At 45.1% G+C, this 25,414-nt stretch overlaps 1 protein-coding gene across 12 annotated transcripts in view; it reads right to left on the minus strand.

Moving 5' to 3' along the window:
- Positions 1-25,414, minus strand: part of LOC128613895 (centrosome-associated protein CEP250) — a 178,226-nt gene that overhangs the window by 94,621 nt on the left and 58,191 nt on the right. For 9 of the 12 annotated variants that reach the window (XR_008386954.1, XR_008386956.1, XR_008386955.1 and 6 more), the window contains 2 exons: positions 14,706-14,852; positions 13,960-14,043 (listed from right to left, as the gene is read on the minus strand). The exons of 1 other annotated variant lie outside the window; for it this stretch is intronic. Coding sequence is in view for 8 of the 11 variants with exons in the window: in XM_053635054.1 (XP_053491029.1) it covers positions 13,960-14,043; positions 14,706-14,852 (231 nt within the window). In the remaining 3 variants the exon portion in view is untranslated. The remainder of the gene's footprint in view (positions 1-13,959; positions 14,044-14,705; positions 14,853-25,414) is intronic. 2 more of the 12 variants (XM_053635060.1, XM_053635058.1) reach the window with 1 other exon arrangement.

Raw genomic sequence — 25,414 nt, forward strand, 5'->3', positions numbered from 1 at the left:
CTCTACGTCTAAAGCTCCTTTCACGTGGGAATTTGATGTCAAATAACTGAGATTCAGCCAGAGTCACAATCTCAGAAACAGCGCTGAAAGCGTCAACTTTATCGTCAACTTTAAGCGTCAAAGTTACACGATGTCTTAATGCCGTTCGTTTATATACAGTGACGCTGAAAAATACCTTTTACCCGTCGTTTTATTTCCTCTTACTCAGCCCGAAATCCGAGAGCGATTCTCGGCTCGGTCACAAAAACGCTCTCTCGCTTTGAACGAGATTCCACTTATCCTTGCGGCATAGACCGCGACGCGGTTCAGAATCGACAAAAAAGCCGTGACTCTTCTGACGTGACCGCTTTTTCATAAAAATCCACAGTCCTTCGAAATGCTTAAAAGGTACGAGCATTTTTTTTTCCCCCTTCACTTTCACGGAGGTCAGTATATTAAAAACCGAACAGGTTTACCTGTAAAAAGCTTTACTCAGTCTTTATCTGGTCTGTATTGGCGCTCTTAAAGATCCCGACAATAACGACGTGAACTTACAGAAGTCCGTGTATTGTTTGGCCGAGAATTCAATTTCTTTCAAGGCCTCGGTTATTGACGTTAATTCGGCATCCGATTACGTTCAGAGTGAAATATTACAGAATTTGTATACAATACATGCGGGAGAAGAAGAAAAAAAAAAAAAAAGAAAAGAAAGACACCCGACGGAAGGTCGGACGAAAAAAAAAAAAAGGCTCTTTACAAACAGGTGACTTTGAAATTCCTGGCCTTTAAAGCTGCCACGACTTGCAGAGGACTTGAGAGTTTCGAGGGTTTGTAATATGTAGCTCGTGTGAAGTCGTTGGGCCGAGACGAGTCCGTGCGAGTTTGACGCAGCGTGGCTACGCGAAGGGAGGACTAGCTATTGACTTCCTTTATTGATTTTGGCAAAGGAGTGTAGTATTTAAAAATCACAACCCCTTTTAATCCAGTGTGTTGATTGCGTGTTGGTGAAATCAGTGCTGAGCAGCTGTAGAGGCTTAGGATATACCAATAAACCTAACACTCACTTCACTTCACTTCACACACCAACATCCATTCCCAAAAAAAAGAAAGAAAAAAAAAAAAAGAAAAGTGGATCACACGTCGGAGTGACTATCTGGCCCCTGGAACGCCAAATAAATCCAATTTATCCTGAGAAATGATTTATCCGGTGCTGCAGCCTCATTATTCTGCTGCTACACACCCGCCCTCCCTTCAGCACCCTTTTCCAGAACCTTCAATAAGGCCTCTGGAGTTTCACCCCAACTTTCGGAAACGCCCGCCACGCTCTCAGGGGTTTTGATGGGATCCTGATGTGGTGTGATGAAGAATGGAAAAAGCGCTTTACTACGTGATTAGCGCAGAGAGCGCGATTAAAAGTGTCCTCGGTGATGAGGTTTTAAAGCGACACGGCTCTCGGCCTGGTCTGATTGATGGCCTGGGATGAGTGATTAGACGTTTGGGGGGGGGGGGGTACTGCGGTAATCCGGTCCTCCTTTTTTCTGCAGGAGCTCAGTGTCTTGTCTCCTTTTTTCCTCTCCTCCTGCCTGCTGTAAACTATTTTACTGCAGCATAGCGAGCTTTACAGCCACAGAAGCTGGAGAAGGAAAACAAATACGAGAGAGAGAGAGAGAGAGAGAGAGAGAGAGAAGACGTGCGTGTGCGCATGTCTTTAATTCTGAGGAGCGCCGAACGCCGAGGCTCATTACCGCAGCCTGTCTTTCTCTCCCTTTGGAAATGAATTCCGTTGTCACCCGGAGTCGACTCGCGAGAGGATTGGAGGAGCGGTTGCTTGCGCGTGACTATCCGTCTCACGCCTTCCTCCGCCGCCGCTCTGTCCGTTTTGCTGCAGGGAGATATGGCACCGTGTCGAGCTGATGAATAATAAAACAGGACTGGTTTGCTTGGAAGGGGGGAGAAGAAGAAAAAAAAAACAAAACAACAGTATCCTAACAAACACACACTCCCCAGCACAGGCTGCATTAGAGAAACAACAGCCCACAATAACGCCATAAACAGAAAGACAAATCTGAAGGCAGACTGGAGTAAAGACTTTTTTTTTTTCCCCTTTTTAAAAGTGCGGAGGATGATGTATGGATGCGGGGGTGTGTGTATACGTGTGTACGGAAGCCGGGTAATGCTCCAGGGTTTATAGTGTGTAATGTACAGCCTTGTGATTCATGAAAGACCCCAGCGAGAAAGCTTAATGACAAACTGTTCTTCAACTGACAGACAGAGGTAAAGCAGCAGAAGGAAATCTATTTCTCACGCGATCACAATTGTTCCACAAACCAAACATGCTGAAATTAGAGACACCAAACAAGCATGGTATAGAAAAGTCCAGTTATTCATCCAAATCCAGCGCTGTCTGTACACCCCGGTCATCTGCTGCCCATCTCATGAAAAGCAGGGAAAGTTGTCTGGAGGTTGTGGGGGTGGTGACATCATTTCACACGCTAGTAATAGTTAGTAATAACGAATAAAAGCCAAGAAAAAATGCAGTAGGTTTTTAAGATCTTTAAGCTTGACCAATTCCTCATTTGGTTTCATGTGAAGAAGCCAAATGGAACTTCCTGGGATTTCTACTGCACTCAACGGGAAGGTTACGAGACACTATTACTACTAAAGATCGTCTAAGCTGTAGGATCTGCTAGAAAAGCCATTCTAGAAAGCTAGGATACAGTTTGCGACCAAAAGTTTCTGGACATTTGACCATCACACCCATATGTGGTTCTTCTTCGAACTGTTGCCACAAAGTTGGACGCACACAATTGGACAGAATGTCTTTGTAGGCTGTAGCTTTACAGTTTCCCTTCACGGGAAGCAAGAGGCTGTTCCAAACCTGTTCCAGCATGATAATACCCCTCTGTACCTTTGGGATGAATCAGTGCCTGACCTCACTAATGCTCTCGTCACTGAATGAACACACACACCCACGGACACGCTCTAAAATCTAGTGGAAAGCCTTCAACACGTACATATGGGTGTGATGGTCTTGTGTCCACAAACTTTTGGCCATACATTGTATCCGGGTTCTTGAACATTTTGCATCCGGTGAACCCTTTAAAATAAATTCCGTGGGCTCCCACTCAGAACTGTGATGCTCTGGTGTCCACAAACTTTTGGCCATATAGTGTATCCTGCAATAAGGAGAATCGAATTCAGCGCGGCTAGACGGTCTCATTACGGCTCGCTCGGAGATGGAAACATCGGCAGGATGAGGGATCGGCGATTTCCCGGACACCCAGACGTATCTAACACCTCCTTGGGGCATCCTCTGACTTTCTGTAGATCCAGGACGCGCTAACCGCTAACCTGAAACTGTCCACCATCGTTCATCCAGAATCAGTGCAGAAAATACAGCCTCTGCGACACACGCCCACAACAGCAGAGCGGCTCTTTACAAGTTATACCTTCTCTGCGGATCGGAACTTAACCCCCCCCCCCACCCCCCGCGCCGTGTGGAATTAGGACGTGCCACGTCAGGGTGGCACTAAGACGGAAGAAATCTCACTACGGGGTGATCGAGCGCGTTTTAGAAGGAGGAGACGAAAGCGGAACGCTCACGCCGATTAAAAAGGAGCGAGAGACGAAAGGCCTGATGAGAACGAGGGGTTAAGAAAAAGAAATTAGGTCGTTATGTACATCGCCGGCAATCCAAACTCTTACGTATTCCGTCTCGGAGCCCATCGGGCGTCAGATCGGGAATGGGAATGAGAGAGGGGAGCGAGAGCTGCTGCAGAGACCTCATCAAAATTCAATCACGTCTTCAGCCGGACCACAGACCAAACCACGCACTGACACGTTCCCACCTCAAATCTAAGGAGGACTCGGTAAGCCTCAGTTTCACAGATGTTTCAGGTGCCAGAGATATCGGTGCAGTGACGGAGGAACCAGAGGAACTGGAGAGGAACAAGTGAATGCGAGATATATCCTCCAAGGATCTTCCATCCGTTGACAGGACACACAGATTCATTGATTGTCATGGACAAACAGATGTTTGTCAGCAAGTCCAGTGCTTAACCCCAGCTCATATCTACTCAGTTGACAGGAAGCATGTAATTGGCTCCAGCGCCTTCACTTAAACCCTTTTTAAGGCAGGACGGGTACTTATCGTGATCTGGTTGGTTACGCTTTGCTAGGAGATCGCGTCCGCTATCTAAAGGTGCCAGAAGATGAGATTAGTTTGAGTCCGAGTGTCTGGATGATACTCTTTAGTGACTGGCAGCGACGTTGCCGTTAATGTTCGCTCCTCCATTTGTCACGTCTAGCCAAGCAAGGCGTCTTGATTTTCCTATTTTCCTTCCTCGGGTATGGAATATACAGCTGGCAGATTAAAAAGATAAATAAATAAAAACAGCTCTGTTTTTGAAGAACAAAGGGAACGTCTGCCAACGTTCTGACGGAGAGGAGGCAACGCTGAAGAGGTCTCAAACGAACATCAGCCAGATTCATAAACCCTTCTTCTTAAATCGTACACACACGCTGCAAATAAAAACATCTAAAGATGGAGGGTGAACAGCGTGCGAGTGAGAGGTTGCGCACCGATCATCCGCAGTACAGAGTGACAGTCACGGAGAAGGTAAATACACGTGAAAGAAGAAATAACACTTTTAAAAAAAAAAAAAAAAAAAAAAAAAAAAAAGGCAACGAAGCGAATATTTTTTTCGGAAAACAAACAGAACAGCCTTCGGGTTCAAAGTGTGAAGTTTACGGCCTCCGTGTCCAACTCTCAGAAACGGTACTTGTGGATTGACTTGTTTTTTCACGCAAAACAATCTCCGTTCCTTAGTTCCGAGATATAACTCTGGAGAAGATGTCACCCCTGGGGTTTAGTCATGCCAGAGAACATCAGAAATTACAGAGCACGGATGACTTTCACACTCTCGCTCTGCCGCTCTATTACGGTTGCTCGGCTTCGGCCGCGCGCGCCGACGTATCGCGTTCGCGAGCCGAGGGATCTGAAGTGTTCACTTGCGGCTAAAATGACACGTGGAGGAGATCCTCACATGGCTATCAGAGGCATAAAAGTGCCTTCGAACTGCCATCAAACTCTAATAGCTCCTGTGGCTTTCTAACTGCAAATCACTGACTGTAGAGACACGAGTACACAAATTCACACGATTTGTCAGCGTGCGCATTGTGCATAGTGCCGTGTTCTGAGACAATGTTCAGCTAACCCAGCAATTTTGATTTTTTCTTTTTCTTTACATCAAGAGCTGAGCTCTTCAGGACTCAAATATCCACTCTGCAACAAAACAAGAAGAAGAGGATAAAAGTGAGGCAATTTGCTTCAGATCGAGGAGGCAAAAAATTTCTGTCCGCACAAAACCGAAATAAAAAGGATTTAAAAGGCTCACGTGAGCATAGCGGCACAGCAGGCGGTGATACGATGTCAAACATGACATCAAACGCCTCAAGAATAGCGTGAGCGTATGTGCTTGTTGAGCGGTGAAAGCAGCAACATGGTTAAAATTGAAGGGGGGGGTTGGTCGGGCAAACCAAAGGATTAATATGTGTGGACTAATGATAAGATGGAAGTACTGCTTAAGGTTGCACCATTTTGGGGAATTATGCGCAATCTCTGGTTGCAGTGTGGTTTGTAGTGCTAGTGCGGTAGAGTTCGAGAGCAGTACGAAGGCGTAAAAGTAAAATCGAAGTGAAACGAAGTTGTGAATCAGAACAAGCGTCCGCCTAATCGTCGGGAGATCGCAGATTCGAATCCTTACGATGTCGCGGCCGTGTTCGTCCAGGATTCGAGAGAGAGAGAGCGAGCAGAAATACTCTCTCTCTCTCTCTCTCTCTCTCTCTAGCCGATTGTTGGCGTCTGCGAGCTCAGGTATGTCGTAGAGCGGGTTGTCCACTAATCGTCGGGTTGGCGGTTCGATTCCCGGCCCACGTGACTCCACGTGCCGGAGTGTCCTCGGGCAAGACGCGCACGATAGCAGGCTAGCGCCGTGCGTGGCAGCTCTGCTACCATTGCTGTGTGTGAATGAGAACCAGTGTAAAGCGCTTTATAGAACGGCTTCGTTTAAAAAAGCGCTAGATAAATGCAGACCATTCATTCAAGAGAGTAGATAGAGGGTAGACTGCACTTTCCTCCAGGAGTGTAGTGCTGCCCAGCACTGCAGGTAGCAATGCAAGTAACAAAGACGTGGACGTGTAAGACGGAGCACGTGTTCGCCTTCACACCGCCTGGTTGGTAGCTGTTGTGTGCTAGAGGAGATTTTGCCGGCGGGTGGGAATTGGCAAGACCAAAAACCCGACACTTTATCAAATAAGAAATTACAGAGCACCGAGTGACAACCGCTGTGATAAATTTAATTTGAGCGATATTACACGAGCGAGGGTGCAGTCGATTCGGCTGGAGGCACGAGGTCGCAGGTGATCACAGCCAAGCTGATCTTCTGTAAAACTGCACGATTACCAAGTGTAACGTTGCTTTTATAGAACAACGACGTCATATCGAGTCATTCCAGACTCAATATGGCCAAATACTTTGCTGATTTTTGCTCTGTCAAGGAAAATAGCGCTGAGTGTCCAATCATACACCGCAGTCTATACCACTGGAACGAACCGCGGTGTACGATCGGACGCGCAAAATCACGCGCAGACTGGCGATATTCAAAAACATACCCGTCGAAAGTTCTGCTTTCGTGCTTTTCTCGTGAGTTTTCAAAAACACCTGTGTGGACGCGGGCTTGTGATGGCGCGCGCCATGTCTCCGTGGATTTCTGCATGGATAAGCAAATAAAAGTCAACAGGGATGAGGAAGAGAAATGCGAGGAGCGAGCGAGACGGCGAGAGCGAATGCAAATCGACTGGATGATTCTCACGTACTGAGAGAGGTGCCCGGGGTGTGTTTGCACGAATCTGCGCAAACAGGGGTGTGAGAGGGTGTTCGGTTCACAGTGTATGAACTGAAAAGCTAGCTCTAACCTTGTGTGTGTGTGTGTGTGTGTGACCCTGTTAGTGAGGGCACCGCGGGAATAAAGGGCTGAGCTAATACCCTGTTGCTCGAGCTTTCATATACACGCACGTACGTGCAGCTTACAGAAAGACATCCACGTGTACGTTCACGTTGCCGGGTTTCGGTTTGTTTTCCGACCTGAAAACATTACCCGAATTTGCTTTAATAAATTAAACAGATAATCTCCTGGCCAATCACAGACCGGAGAAGTTCAAATATGTATGGGCAAGCGAGTGTGTGTGTGTGTGTGCGTGTGTGTGTATATATATATATATATATATATATATATATATATATATATATATATATTATGTGTGTGTGCACATGGTCCCTAGAGCGAGTTACATGACTCGAGAAGTAAATGTGTGATTTTTAACTTGGAGCTCTCGCGGACGCCACGGTATCGACTGCCCTGTAAGTAAGACGACTCCTGTGTAAACTCTTCAAGGCCTGAAGCAGCGTGTACGTTCAGATAAAAGCGGTGCTGATCACACAGGAGGTGTGGGGAACATGTTCTACGATGAATCACGTATTGCTGCGAGTTCGGGTTCTGCTCATCGTGGAGTGAAATTTTTTCTACAGCATGAGCTCGAAGAGTCGTACCTGACTAGCACGCCGTATAAAACCGTAGACGGGCAAGCTAACTTAAATAATAATAACTTATAATAATAAATGTTTTTTGGTATTTAATGTTCAAGGCTGTACGCTTCATGAGAGGACACTAGACCTCAAAGCAGGAACTCATGAGGTCAAAAGCAAAGAGAACCGCCATCATGTCATTATTGCTATTATTATTATTTTTATGTAAGCAACATGGCTATTGAATTTTGTTATACTGCTATCTTTGCTCATCGTTCAAGAACGCAAATTAGGATTTTTAATCTCGCTTACAAATACAAAGGGTTCTTTCGCATCTATTGGTCTGTTTGGGGGTGTCTGAATCAGTGCGAAAGTTATACGTTTGGTTCCAAACAATCCACAAAGGAGGAACGCAAAACATATTCATAAAACGCTTCCGTTCATTGGTTCAAACTAACCCCTACAAAAAAAAAGTTTGATTCACTTCCTGCAGTGAGTCGATTCAGAGTCGAATCTTTTTCCTCACACTCTCAAAAGTGGACCGAGACCACTTCGCTCAGGTGCTCCCGGAGCCACGTGCGACTGCGGTGTTCTCACCTGCCGAAAGAACCGCACCGAGATGAAGAACACCACGCTGGGGTTCTACATCACACACCATAACGCAGCTCGATTCATAAATGATTCGTCGGCAGAAAACAATTCACCGGCATGATAAGAAACTTTATTCGTACGTGTGTACGTAAACGATCGGAAACGTTTACATTCGAGTAAGTTTAACGGCGAAACGTTAACTGCACGTGGCTCGGGTCGCGATTTGGCGTCTCGTCTCGATAAACGAGGGAAGGGAGAGATAAGACGACGCTAATTGTATGAAATGAATCGAACGGCACGGGCGGAGGGTTGAGTCTGTAGAGGACGGTGTTGAACGGAAGGGAGGGGAAAGAAAAGGAGAAAGAAGGGAGCGAAATGGCAGGGGAGATGTAAGTGCACGATTTCCTCGGTGGCGCTGTCACACGTCAAAGCTGCACCGAATCAAAGCCAGCTCTTTTTGATGAATATAAAGCAGAGAGTCTTGCTGAGAAGCACTCTCGCTCTAATCACGCACCCGCGGCCAGAAAGATGCCCCCTCCCTCCTTTTCCCAAATGAAAATGAAAGCAGAAGGGTGAACTGGGAGGGGGGAGAGAGAGCGAGAGAGAGCGAGAGAGAGAGAGAGAGAGAGAGAGAGAGAGAGAGGGGGCACAGAGCACACACCAAAACAACAAAGAGCTTACTTTAGAACAGCAATAAACATTCAGCCCCTCCTGAGATTTCAGACTGGAGGAGTGCGGGGGGGGAGGAGAAAGGGGGGGGGCACGGTGAACGCACCATGAACAGATTTTTAGCCCTAAACAGACAACACACACCCTCCAGCTCATTCGCTCGACAACAAAACACAGACAGCATCTCTTTAAATAACAGCCATAGTGTGTACACACACACACACACACACACACACACACACACGGTGCGAGCAAGTGAAACAAAGAACGGTTCGAGCATTGTGTGAAACTGTTCCAGCAGCCTTCGATGGACGGAGCGGTGCTCTGGATAAAGAAGCTACATCACAATTATCTGACCAAAAATAAATAAATAAATAAAACGATTAATACAGTATATTATTATAATAATATGAGAACAGACCTCTTTTAGATTCTGTAAAAGGATATATATATATATATATATATATATATATATATATATATATATATATATATATATATATATATATATATATATATATATATCATTCATATGAGTTGTGGAACCAATTTTCATCCCTTTGTCAATTCTGCAATAAATAAAAGACAAACAAACAAGCAAAAATAAATAAATAAACAAACAAGACGATCCATTCTACTCCCCTCACACCATTAGTTCAGCATTTCATTCACCTCTACTCTTTCAAAAGCTGAGTCAAAGACACAACAGCCCTTAACTCTCGAATGTGTGTGTGGTGAGAGTGTATGGTTTTCTCAGAGTGTGTCCAGGTGTTTCCGGGCCCCTCTTCATCATCTCCGCGCGCTGGTGTGCACTACACGGGCCACGCTACGTGCTCGGTATAAACACTTCTCCACAACGTTCAGAGTTCATGACCTCGTGCCCTGCGATCGCCGACCGCACGACGATCGCGCGCTCGTCTCCGAGCCCACGTGTATAATTACTCCGTCAGGTCGCGCTGACGTGTGTCCGTCCACCGAAGGTCCCAGGACGTTCCGGGAGCGACCGCGTTTGACCGGTTTTCCTAACAAAAGGCGAGCAAAGAAAAACATCAGAGCTGTTTTGTAGGATCGTGCGAGTTCTGTCCGGGTCGAAATGGAGCATTTTACGTCGCGTGGAACCGTTTTTAACACGTTTTTGTGCCTGGCTCATTAAACATGATGGATTTACTTTAGTTTTTGGTGCGTCTGCTGCAGCCCCTCTTCATATTTACATTGCACAGGTTACGTTCGGGTCGTTTTGATTGTGAAAAAGTGGTGAAATGTGTAGAAACGGCACCGATCAGCAAAAAAATGGAATCTGAGGGGGGAAAAAAAACAAAAAGTCAGAGAGAAGGAAAAAAAAAAAAAAAGTATTTAATGCGTTCCTGTAAAAAAATGGAAAGGATTGGAATTGGATTTTGGAGGGGACTAGAAACGATTACACATAAAGAGACCTGACTGTATCATTTCGTTAAGATTGCTTTTGATTGTATTTATTCTTTATTAGATATTTGTGTGAAAGTTTAACGGAATAAAAAGAAATCTGCAGTTTCTTTGCAAGCCATGTTTTTAAGCTACGTATTTTTTCCTTTGTTTTTGAAAGCGACTGAAAGTGATAATCATTTTAAAGCAACAAATCGGCTGATGCTCGAGGGTCTGGTGTCGGTATTGCTAGAATCAACTGATTTACAAAAATATAACAAATCTGGGAATACACTCGTATCTTTAAATCACCGCCATGTCTTATTCGGACTCGTACCTCATCACACACACACCTGGATCCTATCTGATCATTTCAATAATTAGCATCTGTCTCAGCTCGACCATTGTTACAGCGCCCTCCACTAATATTGGCACGTTTGGGAAATAGGAGCAAAGACGGCTGTGAAAATTTGTCGTTATTGTTTAACCTTTTGATCTTTTGTTAAAAAAAAAAATTCACAAAAATTCTCTGCTCTCATGGATATCAAACAATTGCAAACGCAACACAGGTTTATCCAAAAAAAAATATCTTTGTTAAATATAGCTGTGCAAATATATTTGAAGTATATTCCCATTGATATGTGAAAATTTTTTAGTACAGCTGAGTGACTAGGAACAGGAAATTGTTCAACCTTGACTTCCTGTTTGACAGGGGTATAAATATGAGGTAACACACGGGCCAAATTCCCTTAGTCTTTCATAACAGTGGGTAAGGATCGAGGAATATAGCTGTGATGTGCGGCAAAAGGTTGTTGAGCTTCACAATATGGGGCGTGTCTATAAGAAAATAGCACAAGCATTGAAAATGCCCATTTCCACCATCAGGGCAATAATGAAGACGTTCCAGTCAACTGGAAATGTTATGAATCGACCTGGAATTGGACGTGTGTCTATATCGTCTCAACGCACTGTGAAGAGGACGGTTCGAGTGGATAAAAAATCTCCAAGGATCACAGCTGGAGAACTGCAGAAGTTAGTTGCGTCTTGGGGTCAGAAAGTCTCCAAAACTACAATCTGAAGTCACCTACATCACCACAAGTTGTTTGGAAGGGTTTCAAGAAAAAAGCCTCTACTCTCATCCAAAAACAAACTCGAGCGTCTTCAGTGTGCCAGACACTACTGGAACTTCAAATGGGATCGGGTTCTATGGGCAGATGAAACCAAAATAGAGCTTTTTGGTAATAAACACCAGAGGTGGTTTTGGTGCACACAGAGAGGTAGCCATGTGGAGAAGTTCCTCATGCCCACGGTTAAATATGGAGGTGGATCTTTAATGTTTTGGGGCTGTTTTTCTGCCAGAGGACCTGGACATTTTGTTAGGATACATGGCATCATGGACTCTATCAAATATCAACAGATATTAAATGAAAACCTGACTGCCTCTGACAGAAAGATTCAAATGGGCCGTGGTCGGATCTTCCAGCAGGACAATGATCCAAAACATACATCAAAATCAACACAAAAATGGTTTACTGACCACAAAATCAAGGTCCTGCCATGACCATCCCAGTCCCCTGACCTGATCCCCATAGAAAACCTGTGGGGTGAACTGAAGAGGAGAGAACACCAGCGTGGTCCTCGATGTTTGAAGGATCTGGAGAGGTTCTGTATGGAGGAACGCTCTCAGATCCCTCACCATGTATTCTCCAACCTCATCAAGCTTTATAGCATTATAGGAGAAGACTCAGAGCTGTTATCTTGGCAAAGGAAGGTATTGACTAAAAGGGTGCACACCTATATTTAACAAATATTTTTTGGGATAAACCTGTGTTTTGTTTGTAATTGTTTGAAAGATCAAAAGGTTCAACAATAAAGACTAAAATAAAGTTTTCCACAGCCTTCTTTGCTCAAGGGTGCCAATATTAGTGGAGAACACTGTAAGTAATGAACAGAACACACGGGTTAAACCCTTCGCTGTTCTTTTTCCACAGATCCAACTGCAATCTGGCCTCATCTAAAACTTCTACGGCAATTGCGTACAATTTGATCCTGATTAAAATTACACAATATTGCAATTTATTAGACTTAACCGATCGGCTTCATCAGCGAGCGCGCTGCCAGATGTGAGAACATGCCGTGCCTCTCGGGTCCGAATCAGTCCGAACTGAACACGTGGCACATCTGCTTTTAGAGCGAGTTTCATCGCCATGCAGTCCTCCAGCGTCGCGCTGTCCAATCACCAACCGGCGATCATCCTCCTGATCAGCTCGTCAATGTAGTACCGTATTTCTGTTTAAAAACCTGTGTAACTTCTGATTTCCTCGAAAGCTGTTAATAAGGTTTAGAAGGTGTGCTACGGCGGCGGAATCGCTACACGTCGGCCCAGGTAACTTGCTTTCCTAGTGCTTTTCATGTTAGATTTTTACTTTTAATAGGAAATGTTTTAATGTTCGGTCTACTCGGATTTGAATGCTGCGTTACTGTTACTAATATCATTAGGGCTGCAACTAACGATTCGTTCGTAATATTTTACGAATAAAGTCCTCCCCTGCCTTAGAGGACTTTCTTCCTCAGTCACGTGACGATTTCGCCTCCGTCTGATGGAGACCGAGGTCATGTTAGGAATAAAAGGTAACGGTAATGAAGAAAGTCATTATCGGTGACTCTGGGTGTCTGCTAACGCTAGCGGCGTCGCATTACGTGCGTATGACGTCATGCGCCGTCGACCAGGGAGCGGCTTACACTTCCGGTTAATAACAAAATCCGCTAGTGATATATTTGAGACGATATATACCTTTCTAAAATCCACACACTAGACCAGGGGTTCCCAAACTTTTCCAGGGCAAAGCCCCCCCAGATGGCATTAACATTTGACCGAGGCCCCCCTTTTGCAAGATGTCTTTATAACACATTAAAAAATACAGACTTCTGAATACATCCCCCTTTTTTTATTAATAATTACATCTTTCCATTACATCAGGAATTGATTGTGTGTGTGTCTCAGCTTGCAGACACTCACACGAGTGTTTTCGGTTTTTCGCACCATCCTGTAGAAACCCTAGACACTGTCGTGCGTGAAAAACACAGGAGCTTCTGAAAAAACTCAAACCCAGCCCGTCTGGCACCAACAACCAATCACGGTTAAAGTCACCGAGGTCAGATCTTTCTCCGCATTCTGATGTCTGACGCGAACATTACCTGAAGCTCTCGACCTGTATCTGCGTGATTTGAGGCACAGTTTAATAGGCGCTCGTATTAAAGTGGACGGTCAGTGTATATCCATATCTTATATCTACATTCATATCCGTCTCTCTCGTTCTATAGGAAGACGGATAGCTCTTAACAAAGTTACTTCAGAAGTATCTTCTTCCTCTTGGAAGATGATCACGGTAGAGATTTTAATCCGATCTTAAACGCGTTACTTTAAGTGAGCTGCCACCGGAAATGATCGGATGTCTTCTTTCACTTTAGCACTCAACTGCACTTAATGTACAACAGGAATTCTCTACCTGCGTCTCCATAACATTACGGCTGATAAATTGCGTTTCCTTAGAACATTTACGAGCAAATTCGCTGTGGTACATGTAACGCAAAAGAGTAAGCACGTTATGTCTTTAAAAAAGAAAAACGCTCTGGGACTCCCTTACTGAAACCTTAGCGCACACCTAACGTTTCAAACACACACATACACACACACACACACACCCCAAGATGCTGCTGCTGCTGCTACTCACATCTCTGTGTAACACACTGTTGCTCCCAGCGCCGTCTCTGGCCTCGTGTCTGAGCTGAGCGATGGTCTGTGCCGAGCTCTGTAACTGAACACACACTGATTCGGCGGCTCAGTTTAAACTACCACGGTGAAAACGGATACATTTTTAAGAATTTATTCTTAAACACCTGTTCCCTCACCAGCCTCTCATTTGCTTCTTAATATATTAATATATGGTAGTAAATTTCTCAAAGGTATTGAGAGATTTAAAAAAAAAAAAAAAAAAACGCAGCTTAAATAGCAAAACAACGATATTAGGCAGAATGCCGAATTCAGGAATCTGATTGGTCAGAAGGTGCGCATTATTTCTGTGGAACAGAACGACTTGAACGGTAGTTACACCCGAGACGTGAACGACAGGTTTATATTAACGCGCTCGTTCGAATGCCTTATTGTTTCTACGGTAACGGCTCGTACACATCCTCCGATAAAAATTTGCTGTTTAACAAAAGTAAAACACAGAAGTAAAGCAAGGAGCGCTTTCCAAAGTTCATCAGGAAAGTCTTGAGGAAAGAGGAGTTTAGCGTTTCAGGTGTAGGGTTTTTTTTGGGTTTTTTTAGAAAGAGAGAGAGAGAGAGAGAGAAGGAGGAAAAAGACATGTTGGTGAGGGAGCGAGTGCTTATTGGTATAACCCTGATCACAGTAAACTGTCGCTCATCTTGGCGTCTGACCCGAACGGTCCTTTTCAAAAGACCATGAGCGCACTACCTCCTGCGTGAGCTCCTTGACCCTGGTTTCGAGCTGGACAAGCTGCTGGAGCTGCCCGAGTTTGTCCTGGTCTTTCAGGGACATCTCCTGGTGGAGCTCTGTGATCGTGTCCTGTAGCTCCTGTATCTGAGCTTCACGCTCCTCCACCTGCCAAAGAGTGGAGATCATCATCATCATCATCATCATCATCATCAACGTCACACGCGCTGCATGAATGCGCACAGCTACAACACTTCTGCGTGTCGGTGGTCCTACAGCATGTAATAAACGCATTTCATACCACCGCGCTGTTGAATTCTCGTTCCGGGTTGGTCAGAAGCTGTTCACGTTTGTGTAACAGGAGCAAATCACGGGTGTATAATAACGCGCTCGTTTCTCTAGGAGATGTTTTAACGCTTACAGGAGGAGTCTCCAGTGTCAGCATCGTGGGAAAGTCGACGCTTTGTTGCTTGGTAAAATTACTTTTTTTTTTTTTTGGGGTTATATTGACTTCAAAATGAAAGGGGAGCCTGAAGGAACGACGTTTATACCTGCTATAATTTAACTGAGATCAGGAACCAATTGGTTTTGTAGATGTTTCACGACACTAAATGTAACTATAAAAACAGATAAAAATTGTCCATCCATCCATCCATCCATCTTCTATACCGCTTATCCTTCAGGGTCACGGGGAAACCTGGAGCCTATCCCAGGGAGCATCAGACACAAGGCGGGGTACACCCTGGACAGGGTGCCAATCCATCACAGGGTACAATCACACACACATTCACACACTGCGGACACTTTAGACACGCCAATCAGCCTACCATGCATGTCTTTGGACCGGGGGAGGAAACCGGAGTACCCGGAGGAAACCCCCGCAGCACGGGGAGAACATGCAAACTCCGCACACACAGGAACACGGTGGGAATCGAACCCCCGACCCTGGAGGTGTGAGGCATAACAATTCTCTTTTTAAAATAAATAACAGTCATCTTTGGTAAGCTGTTGCGGTATAAAAAAAATAAAACAGTGCTGTTATTGGAAAATATACAAAGTCCAGTTCATTACACCATCCTATCGGGCGATTATTCTCATATAACCGTGTCATTCCTTATTTACTACGACGCATTTCTGTAGTTTGTATCCCGTCGTTTTGTTTTTGAGATACTGTACCGCTGAAGTGAACACACATCATGCCTTCGCTTACGTAATGTTCAAAAAGGGGAATCCCACCGGAAAAGGCACAGCATTGCAGATACGCTATCTCTGATCTCCGGCTTTAGTTCCACAGCACGCGCACACTCCCTCACACACACACACACACGCCACGCGTGCGTACTTGGCAGGTAATATGAAACAGCGATACATCCCAGACAGATATGACACACTCCTGACAGAAGTCACATTCGTGTGGACATGCTCATCAGGGCGAGACTGCTGCGGCGCTGTTCCTGTGTGAACTGCAGGGACGGTTTCAATCCCATTTTCTAGAGCTAAATTGGCCTCTGTGACGGCGGGTCACGGTGGAAGAGAGCGCGAGGTCAATCGCGCAGGAGCGGCCGTAGCACATCACGCTAAAGGGCTACTCGAAAACGGTTAGGAGTCGATTCTCAAAACCGACCGAAAACAAACCGCCCATCTTCAAAAACCAAGGAGTCTGGGACTTTTAAAAAGACTTTAAAGATGCTACTTCACTTGCAATTCAAAACATTGCGCAAGGACTCATGGTTAAGGAGAGTAGTCTATTACAGAAGTACCTTCCATATAAATAACATCAGTAAGGTGTGTATTTATGTTTATTTTTTAGGGGTTCTTTAGTTGTTTTTTGAAGATGGTGACAGATTCTGAGGTCCGGATTGAGGTTGGAAGATCATTCCACCACTGAGGGACAGTTAGTGTGAAGGTTCTGGAAAGGGACCTTGAGCCACGCTGAGTAGGCACTACTTAGCGTCGGTCGTTAATCGATCGCAGATTGCGTGAGGGAACGTAAACCTTCAGGAGAGAGTTGAGGTAGAGGGCGCTGTTCCAGATAAGGTCTTGTACGTGAGCATCAAGGCCTTGAATTTGATGCGGGCGGCTACAGGAAGCCATCGGAGGGAGATGAAGAGGGGTGTGACGTGGGTTCTTTTGGGCTGGTTGAAGACGAGGCGCGCTGCAGCATTCTGAATCACCTGAAGGGGTTTGACGGAGCTGTCTGGGAGACCCGAGAGTAGCGCGTCGCAGCAGTCCAGTTTTGAGATGCCAAGAACCTGGACTAGAATAAAAATATTCAATTATTTACACGTCCTTTTAAAAATATGAAATATATTTACACGCGCTTGTCCCTCCCTTTTTGATAACAGTCCACTTATAATCGATAATAATCGATTTATTAGGATTGCTCGTTACTATTCACCGAGTCCTCAGAAGACGAAGGTCTAAGGCTCCTTTACACTTCAATTTTCATCACTATGATAGTGTCACGGAAGTTAAAATAACGTCCTTTCAAAAACACATAACTGCACTCTTACAAAGCTCTTCCGGTTAATCCCCTGCTTACTCGCTTCAGCCGCTGTCTGTTCAATATAATACCGGGTACACTCTCGTATTCCATTAAAAGTTCCTGAAGCTTCCTTTGGTTCACTGCTACACACACACACACACACACACACACACACACACACACACACACACAAATCATCAATTAATTGTTATTAGAAAATCCTAGCAGTCAGTGAGAAAAAAAAAAAAACACACACAGTATTTTACCCCAAATCCCCAAAAGGTCAGGTGTGAGTACTACTTAATAATAAGCAGTGCCTACATTTTATTTTACTGACCAAAGAGACCACAGCACCGCCCACTCGATTTCTATTGGCTCACGAGGCTGAGGATTGTGAATTCACAGGTCAGTATTCACCTAGATTAAATCGGCGTGAAACGAAAGTAGCTACTACGAGATGCAAACGCGTGTTTCACGTCCCGTGTCCTTTCCCCTTCAGCGAACGGGCTTTTCCGCAGGGAGAATCTGCCCATGGGTTTCGCCTGAATCTTCGCAACAGTCGGTACGTTTACACGGACAACAATAATCCGATATGAACCCGATTAAGACGATACTCTGATTAAGAAACCAGCATGTAAACAGCGATTACTGATGACCTTAATCTGATTAAAGTCACACTCGGAGTAAACACGAATGGAATTAAGACGTGTCGGGTATTCCTGTTTTAGTCGCGTTATCGACGTGCGTTCCAGACACGTACACACCTTAATCACACTATTAACGTCGTGTGGGAGTTTTCACCGCATTGTGTGACAGGACACGATCACACACTGCTTGGTGTGTGTTTGATGGCAAACAAGAGAGCACGGCTGCGTCTGAAACCGCGTACTTACCTACTATACAGTAGGAGAAATACACGCATTTCTATATATCATATATAAGGCAAGTACGCGGTTTGGGACGCAGCCCACAGCTACACGCAGTCGTCTGTTAGCACGTATAGCATGACAAATAATTAACTGCACTTGAAGCGTTCGTAAAATTAATAACGAAACACCCGAAACTGTATACGGTTCCATAACGAAGTACGTCGATGCGTGAAATTCTAGAGGGGACGTCGGACGGCGTGACGTGGGGACGTAATGACGTGTGCCGTTAACCGATTTACGTTCTATAACGTGTAACACGTGAACATGAAAGGAGTATTCTAAAAGCGACTCATGTAAACACCTTAATCAGAATACTGTCTTATTCAGAATAAAGGTCAATAATTAGATTACTGCCGTCCATGTAAACATAGTCACTGTTAAAATCTGTGAATGTTATGGCTCCCTAGGCGGCGACTCGGTATATCGTGTACACGAGTCCGGGCACCGGTAAAGACCCTGACTCATTACACATTGGGACACCGGTGACTCAATTCCCGGCGACACGATGACTCTACGTACTCGCGTTGTAAAACGTCACCACTGCCAATTATCAACAACAGGTAGGGCCGATACCTTTAACATTATATGTCGTATAAATTTTAGCTCAATCACACGCGTTTCTTTCATGCTTTCGTCGTCTAGCTCGTGGATTTTTTTTAAAAAAATCATTAAACACTTAAAAAGTCGTTAGACTCGAACAAACCGTATGTACAACGCCAAATGAATGTAAAAATCGCTAGCGTATGTAATCATTCGAGAGCCACAACAACGGTGACGAACTGCTTACGTTTGTAGACGAAGTTGGCCGGGAGTTCGTCCGGCATTTTTTCCCGAACTGAAAATATGACGTCATTTCCAGTAAGCGAACATGGTGAGCGTCGATGCTGCATTGTGGGATTTTTTGTCGTTGTTGTTGTTGATCAGTGCCCCCCGACTACTGAACTTCTTGTCAGACCGAAACCCAAATTGAACGTTATCGCTGTCTGAAGCGTCTCTGTATGTAGATTAACAGCAGGTTACTAAGATTAGCCTCAATTTAACACACACACACACACACACGCCCCTTTACTTTCCATCCTAAAATGCCCGACCGTAACTTCCAAGTGAAACGGTTTAAACCCTTTTAACCAATCACCGTAGAAAAAAAGTGCGATATCCATAATTTACAGTGGACGCACGTGATTTAGGTTTTAATTTAAAGGCATATTATCTGCCCTTTCAGAGTGCACGTCATACACCAGGCTCATAAAATCAATTCCTTCTCAAAGCGTCGTTGGACTTCCATTTTAATTAAACTCCGGGTGCTGATAACAGACGCCGTACACTGCGGCGTTAAATGGACCGCGCTTCGAATGTCAGTCATTTTTAAATCACGACCCGCATCGGTCTTTGGATTACTTTATCGTACCCGCAACAGATGCTAAGCTGTTGAGTTTGCAGCATCATATCGAACGGGTTCATTAAAATGCAGGTTCGCCTAGTCACTCGGTGTAAAAATAAATAAATAAATAAATAAATAAATAAAACAGTGATGCTGTATTTCCTGTTGTGCTTTATACATTTGTGGTCAGTCAAGTTGAGGACAAGAAGAACCGTTTGATTTCTCCATCACGGTCTCTATTTTGGCGTTTCTTCTCCGGTCTGGCTGACTGGTGGAGTCCATTTGTAGAATTGCTCGAGTCTATTTTGATCTACACACACAGTCTTTGATGGCAGATACACCGAGCTGCGCTGAACTCAGCAAAACACACACTGCGATGATTTCATGAAAGGAGAAAATAAGGAGGGGGAAGAAAGAAAGAAAGGAAAAAAAGAAAAAAAATCAGATCTGCAGCTCATGAGAGTGTGACGGAGTGTGAGGCATTTCGAACTGGAGCTCAATTTCAGCATCATGCGGCACTCAGGGTTCAAATCCACAGCCAACAGCGGAGGGTGTGTGTGTGTGAACGTGTGCGTGTGTGTGTGTGTGTTAACGCTGCTGGGAGAACAAAGGGAACAGAGGGGCCGAGTAAAGGCCAGGCCTCTGAGCATCCTCTCCCAGGTGCTTTCAACACACACAGAAACAGTGCAAAGCTTTAAACCGCCGCCACCCCACCCCACACCACACCACCCCACCCCAGGGGCCGGCTTTCAACCCCTCTGTTTGTTCACTTTGACTGCAGGATGAAGGCAGAGCGCACTCCCACTCTACCACCGCACTGCCTTTATTTCATCGCTTTATCAAAAATGAATACAGGATTTCACTCAAGGGAGGATTTTTAATTCGAAACCTTTGAATTTTTTTCTTTGTCTATGGAGTTCTAAGACAGTGCATCCATGAGATATAGGCGAATGCTTGCGTTAGTCGTTCCGACTGTGCGCCGTACAGAGTCGGCTCCGGAAACTGTACCCGTAGTAAGTTATTCTAAGAACATAATCAAATCCATTGTGTGTGTGTGTGACCATTATTAGGACATTCATAACTTACAACCTCCCTTTGGGAAAACGTATCGTGCGATATCATTTTAAGGTCGTGCGTCTTCTCCTATGACGTTTGATGAGCTCTGAGAATATGGAGCGAGGCATCTGAAGCCGCTCCTCGGTACAGTGAGCTCGGTCCTTCGGCTCATCCTGAAGTTTTTCATTGGGGTCAACGCTGCATTCGACTAGAGGTTATAACTCGTAATGCCCGAGCTCCGACCGGTTAAATAAACTTAAGAAAATACCCCCATCGACGCAGGGATTTCCTTCCATAACTTCGGCAAGTGACATCAAATCAACATGGCTGCTGACAGCCTCGGCGGGAAACAAAGCCGTGTCGAAAGCTTGATTCTGGGGTCACTGAGTATTCGTGTATTAGATTTGGATGACCGTCCTTCTGGAAAATCCAACCCTGACCTAGTTCACCTAGTAACTTCACGCTAGAGGCAGCCGGATGTTCATTTCAAAACTCCTGGGACTTCAGGGAGTCCGTGATAGCATGTAGGCTAACATCACAGAGGCTACCGAGTGGTGCAACAGAAAAGCCCTATCAGCAGGAGTTTGAATCCCTGGGATTCCCACAGCCAGGAGAGAAGTGTCCGTCTTCTCTGGGTGGGACGGATGGTATACCTCTATCGCCTGTCAATCACAGTGATGCTAGCCAATCGTCAGTGATGCTAGCCAGATTCCAGTCAAAATCAAGTTCTAGTTCTGTCTAGTGAACGTAATGATTTACTGAAGAACGTCACTTTGTTTGGGAAATGTTTATGTCAATCTGTGTGTCAATTGGCTGCTACAAAACATTTCTTCTCACCACTGCAGCAAAACACAAATGGCACTGAATGTGCAGTCCATCACCAGAACCTCATCACCCCTAGCTATCAGCCACTCCTCATTAGGCCTGCGCTGACGCTATATCCACAGCCGGCAAGCAAACCCTTCCTTCTCCACCTTCTCATCGGGAGCCTCTTTCATCTCGAACCTTTCTGTCCAAACAAGCGCTCCTAAACGAGCCATTTCTGCTCCTAAACGCGTGGCGCCATCAAGAACGTCTGCGAACATACGCAAAGTCGCCGTGCCGCGCGCTTTAAAATGGGAATACGACAAAGTCCTTGATATACTTAACCGAAACAAAGCCACGGAGAGACCGGGCCCTCAGTGGTGTACCGAGAAGGAGGAGGCGAAAAGGAGACAAATAATAAAAGGATACAAGCGCGTATGTGAAAGAAATCGGGACACGTGGAATAAATGCAGCACATTTCAACGGGTGATTTCTGTAAAAAAGGCTTTGTTATCTCCAGACGCAGAGAAAGGCCTCCTACTGACTTGATCTTTAGAGGCTTAGATCATGTCATTAGCATGCTAATTGCAACCTCATCCACGGAGCTGAAAAGGACTGGGTGAATTTTTTTTTTTTTTTTCCAGACACATGCAGAGAGGTGCTTTGTTCTGCACAGGCTATGGGACTTTTTCCTTTTTGTTTTTTTTTTTTTTGTTTTTTGCTTCACAAAAATAGGCTGGTGGATAAACAAAAGGCATTTACATTACATTTACAGAATCTTCTCAGAACCCCCCCCCCCCCCCCTCCCCGACGAGAGCAGCTGCTCCCCTTGTGTAGAGTCAAATCCAGTTCCTCAGTTGCTCCTAAACGCTATTAGTCATTACAGGTGAGCTTCCTAATGGCTTTCCATCAACCCACACACACAGGTCAGCGACACAGCTGCTTCTACAGGACCCGCCTCACAACAAAACAGATCGCTTGCAACGAGACACGGTTCCTATCCTCTTCGTGATGTTAATGAGCACATGGAAGTATGGTGTTCTCAAAGCACGTCAAACAAATCCAATCACCGCACACCCTACAGTCTAATCCTTCATTACATAAACCTACACTACCAGGATTAATGATCATCTGAGGCCACTATAAAGGGCTAACTCTGGTGGCGTAGCACTGATATAACAGGATTATCGTGGGGTTTTGGGATTGTTTTTTTTTTTTAGCCAAGTAAATTAGAACGTTTGCGTATTTCGTAATCTTGCTGTTATCTGTAGATTCTTTAGTGGATTTACAATCCGCTGCAAAAGAAAGAAGAAAAACTAGAATTAAGCGAGACTTTATTTAGTCCGGTCTTCTAGAATACCAGTCGTTACGTAGCCGTCTGCTAATGTACCCTGTCCACGAGACTAAACCGAGTTGGCGAATATTACACCGTGGTACGCGTGTGCAAAACCTTCATTCCTTGGGGGGGGGGGGGGGGGGCCCACTTTTCTGTTCTTTTCTTTTTACAGTAGCTATAGATCAGAATTTGATCCATATATAAAACTCGGTCCCTGAGATAATCAACGTCTCTGATTCAAAGGTTTCAAATCAGACTCTACTGGTATGATAGGATTAATTAAGGGATCAATTTCTTAATAATATTTTAAAATCGAGTATCTGCGTTTAAAGCCTCAAAAATATACATTTCAACGCGACATAACACTTGCAATGGGTTGTACTTAGACGAAGGACGTACGTGCGTAATAAACCCAGGGGGTTCTTTATTTACGGTAATCCAATCATCAGCATTTTATTTACAGGCACGGGTAGGCAGCGTCGAATAAGAGTACACGAACGGGAAAGCAAACGAGGGTGTTGCGTTCTCGACAACTGGGAACTTGATTAAGGAGTCTTTTATTGGTCACGTATACATTACAGCGCAGTGAAATTCTTTTCTTCGCATACCCCGGCATGTCGGGAAGTTGGGGTCAGACGTGATACAGCGCCCCCTGGAGCAGAGAGGGTTAAGGGCCTTGCTCAAGGGCCCAACAGTGGCAGCGCTGGGGCTTGAACCCCTGACCTTCCGATCAGTCAACCAGATCCTTAACCGCCAAGCCTCCACTGCACCCCAGTTCTTGTTGACAGCTGGGAATTTTCCAAGCTGGAGCCTTCCCACATTAGAGCGTTCACGTGAACTCAGCCGCCTCAAGTCAGAAAGGGGCTGTGTCTCCGCCTCATCTAAAACCAGTCTCTAAAAACGGGAATTAAAGACTTGTTTAGTCAGTGCTTAATGTATTTTTAAAATGGATGTGATAATTCACCGCTAACGGTGCCACAAATCATATCGTATACTCGAAGAGCAGTTTAATCTCAAATTGACATTTCGATTATTAAAGGATCACCCACTATTTAGCAATTCTGGTTGCTTTAAAAAAAAAAAACAAAAAAAAAAACACAACACAAATTTTGCTGTTATTTCCTGTTCCTACTTCGCACTACGAGAGCCGCGGCGTTGAAGCGACGTCACAGAATCGCGACTCGGAAAAGCCGGAGCTATTCCTGGAGCTATTATTCGTTTACGTCCCAGTTTCCGCTCGGTGATGAACGCAGCGTTAGAAATGCACGCTAAATGAACGGGCCTTCGGGCGCGTCTCAGTCTGCTCCCTAGTTCGGCAGTCAGGGCACTGATCAGCGAGTCGGCCATTTTAAGGGCTGTCATGATGCGCTGCAAAAACCAGGGAGCATCCATGCTCACTATGTTCCCTTACAGGAAGTGACGTCATATTTAAGTGTCTTAGCTCAAAAATAAATAAATAAATAAATAAAAGGAGGACGAAACCTCAGGCGACTACGTCTATAAATGTACGTAGGGGTGGAGACAGAACCAGGAAGTGAAAACAAAACAAACGTCATTATAAGAGTCCGAGCAGTGCACGTCGAGTTGGAAAACGTTCCGTGCGCCGAGAGGATTCGTGACCTAGTACGGCTCCTCGCTCGAGCCGATATCGCGCAACGAAAATGGGCTTAAGTTCGAGGTCAGAATTGTGCTCAAGTGAGACACGCCTCCGTTTGTCTTAAACTCTGCATCGCGGTAGTGCATTCAGTAATGCCCTGAACATGCACAAGAAAGAACAATCAACAGTGCGCTCCGTGCATACGTGTCACCATTCGAATGAAATAAATTACTGACGTGTTAAAGGATTTCGGTTTATATAAAAGAATGCTAATCTCATTATTAAAATTAGATGAAGAAAAGAGAGTGCGCTTGAACGCAACGGTCTCTCGCCGCTATACGGACGAAGTTCGGCTGCGTGTAGAGACACGCGATGTTTCGAACGCTTCTATGTAGGTGGAAATAAACGACTGCGAGACTGATGTCTACAAAAAAAAAAAAAGCCATCTCTTTTTCACAGCGGTGCTCTTTAGGACGTACGGGCTCGAGACTGCCTGCGGTGCTCCGCGCACCAGCCTCATGCACAAATGCCAGAGGTCGTCCTTTTCCTTCGGTGCGAAATCAAAATGATAATGACTCTGTATTAAAAAAATTCTATTTGAGACCTACACAGAGGCTATGTCAAAGGCGGCAGCGTGGCGGGGGTTTGGCGTGAGTCCTTACTGACGTGCGAACCCCACCCCCCCCCCAAAAAAAAAAAAAAAAAACGTGTGGGGTGGGGGTGGGGGGTAGTTTGGGACATTAACATGAAAATACACCCACCACCACACCATATCTGTTAATGCCTTGACATTGAGACATGGGTTATTTGCCACAAAAAGGCACTCTGCTTCTATGAGGTCATTCCAAATCAAGCCAATGGGTGCTGTTTGGGGAATTACCGATTACAGTCCGCTGTGTAGGGGGGTGTGTGTGTGTGGTGGTGGTGGTGGTGGTGGTGGGGGGGGGTCGGAAATAAAGGAAATAATCAAATAAATCCTCTAGTGGTCTGTTAATGAATGTATGCGGCACGGGAGCACTTCAAGAGACAATCAGGCGGTGGGGATTAGCTAAAATTGGGATAGTCGCACACCCGACCTTTTAACGGCGCTGCGTTATCCGATAGCCGTCCGCCGTTAGCACTTCAGCGCTTCTCCCCTGTTT

This window comes from Ictalurus furcatus, chromosome 10 (genome assembly GCF_023375685.1).
Source record: "Ictalurus furcatus strain D&B chromosome 10, Billie_1.0, whole genome shotgun sequence".
Classification (NCBI taxonomy): Eukaryota; Metazoa; Chordata; class Actinopteri; order Siluriformes; family Ictaluridae; genus Ictalurus; species Ictalurus furcatus.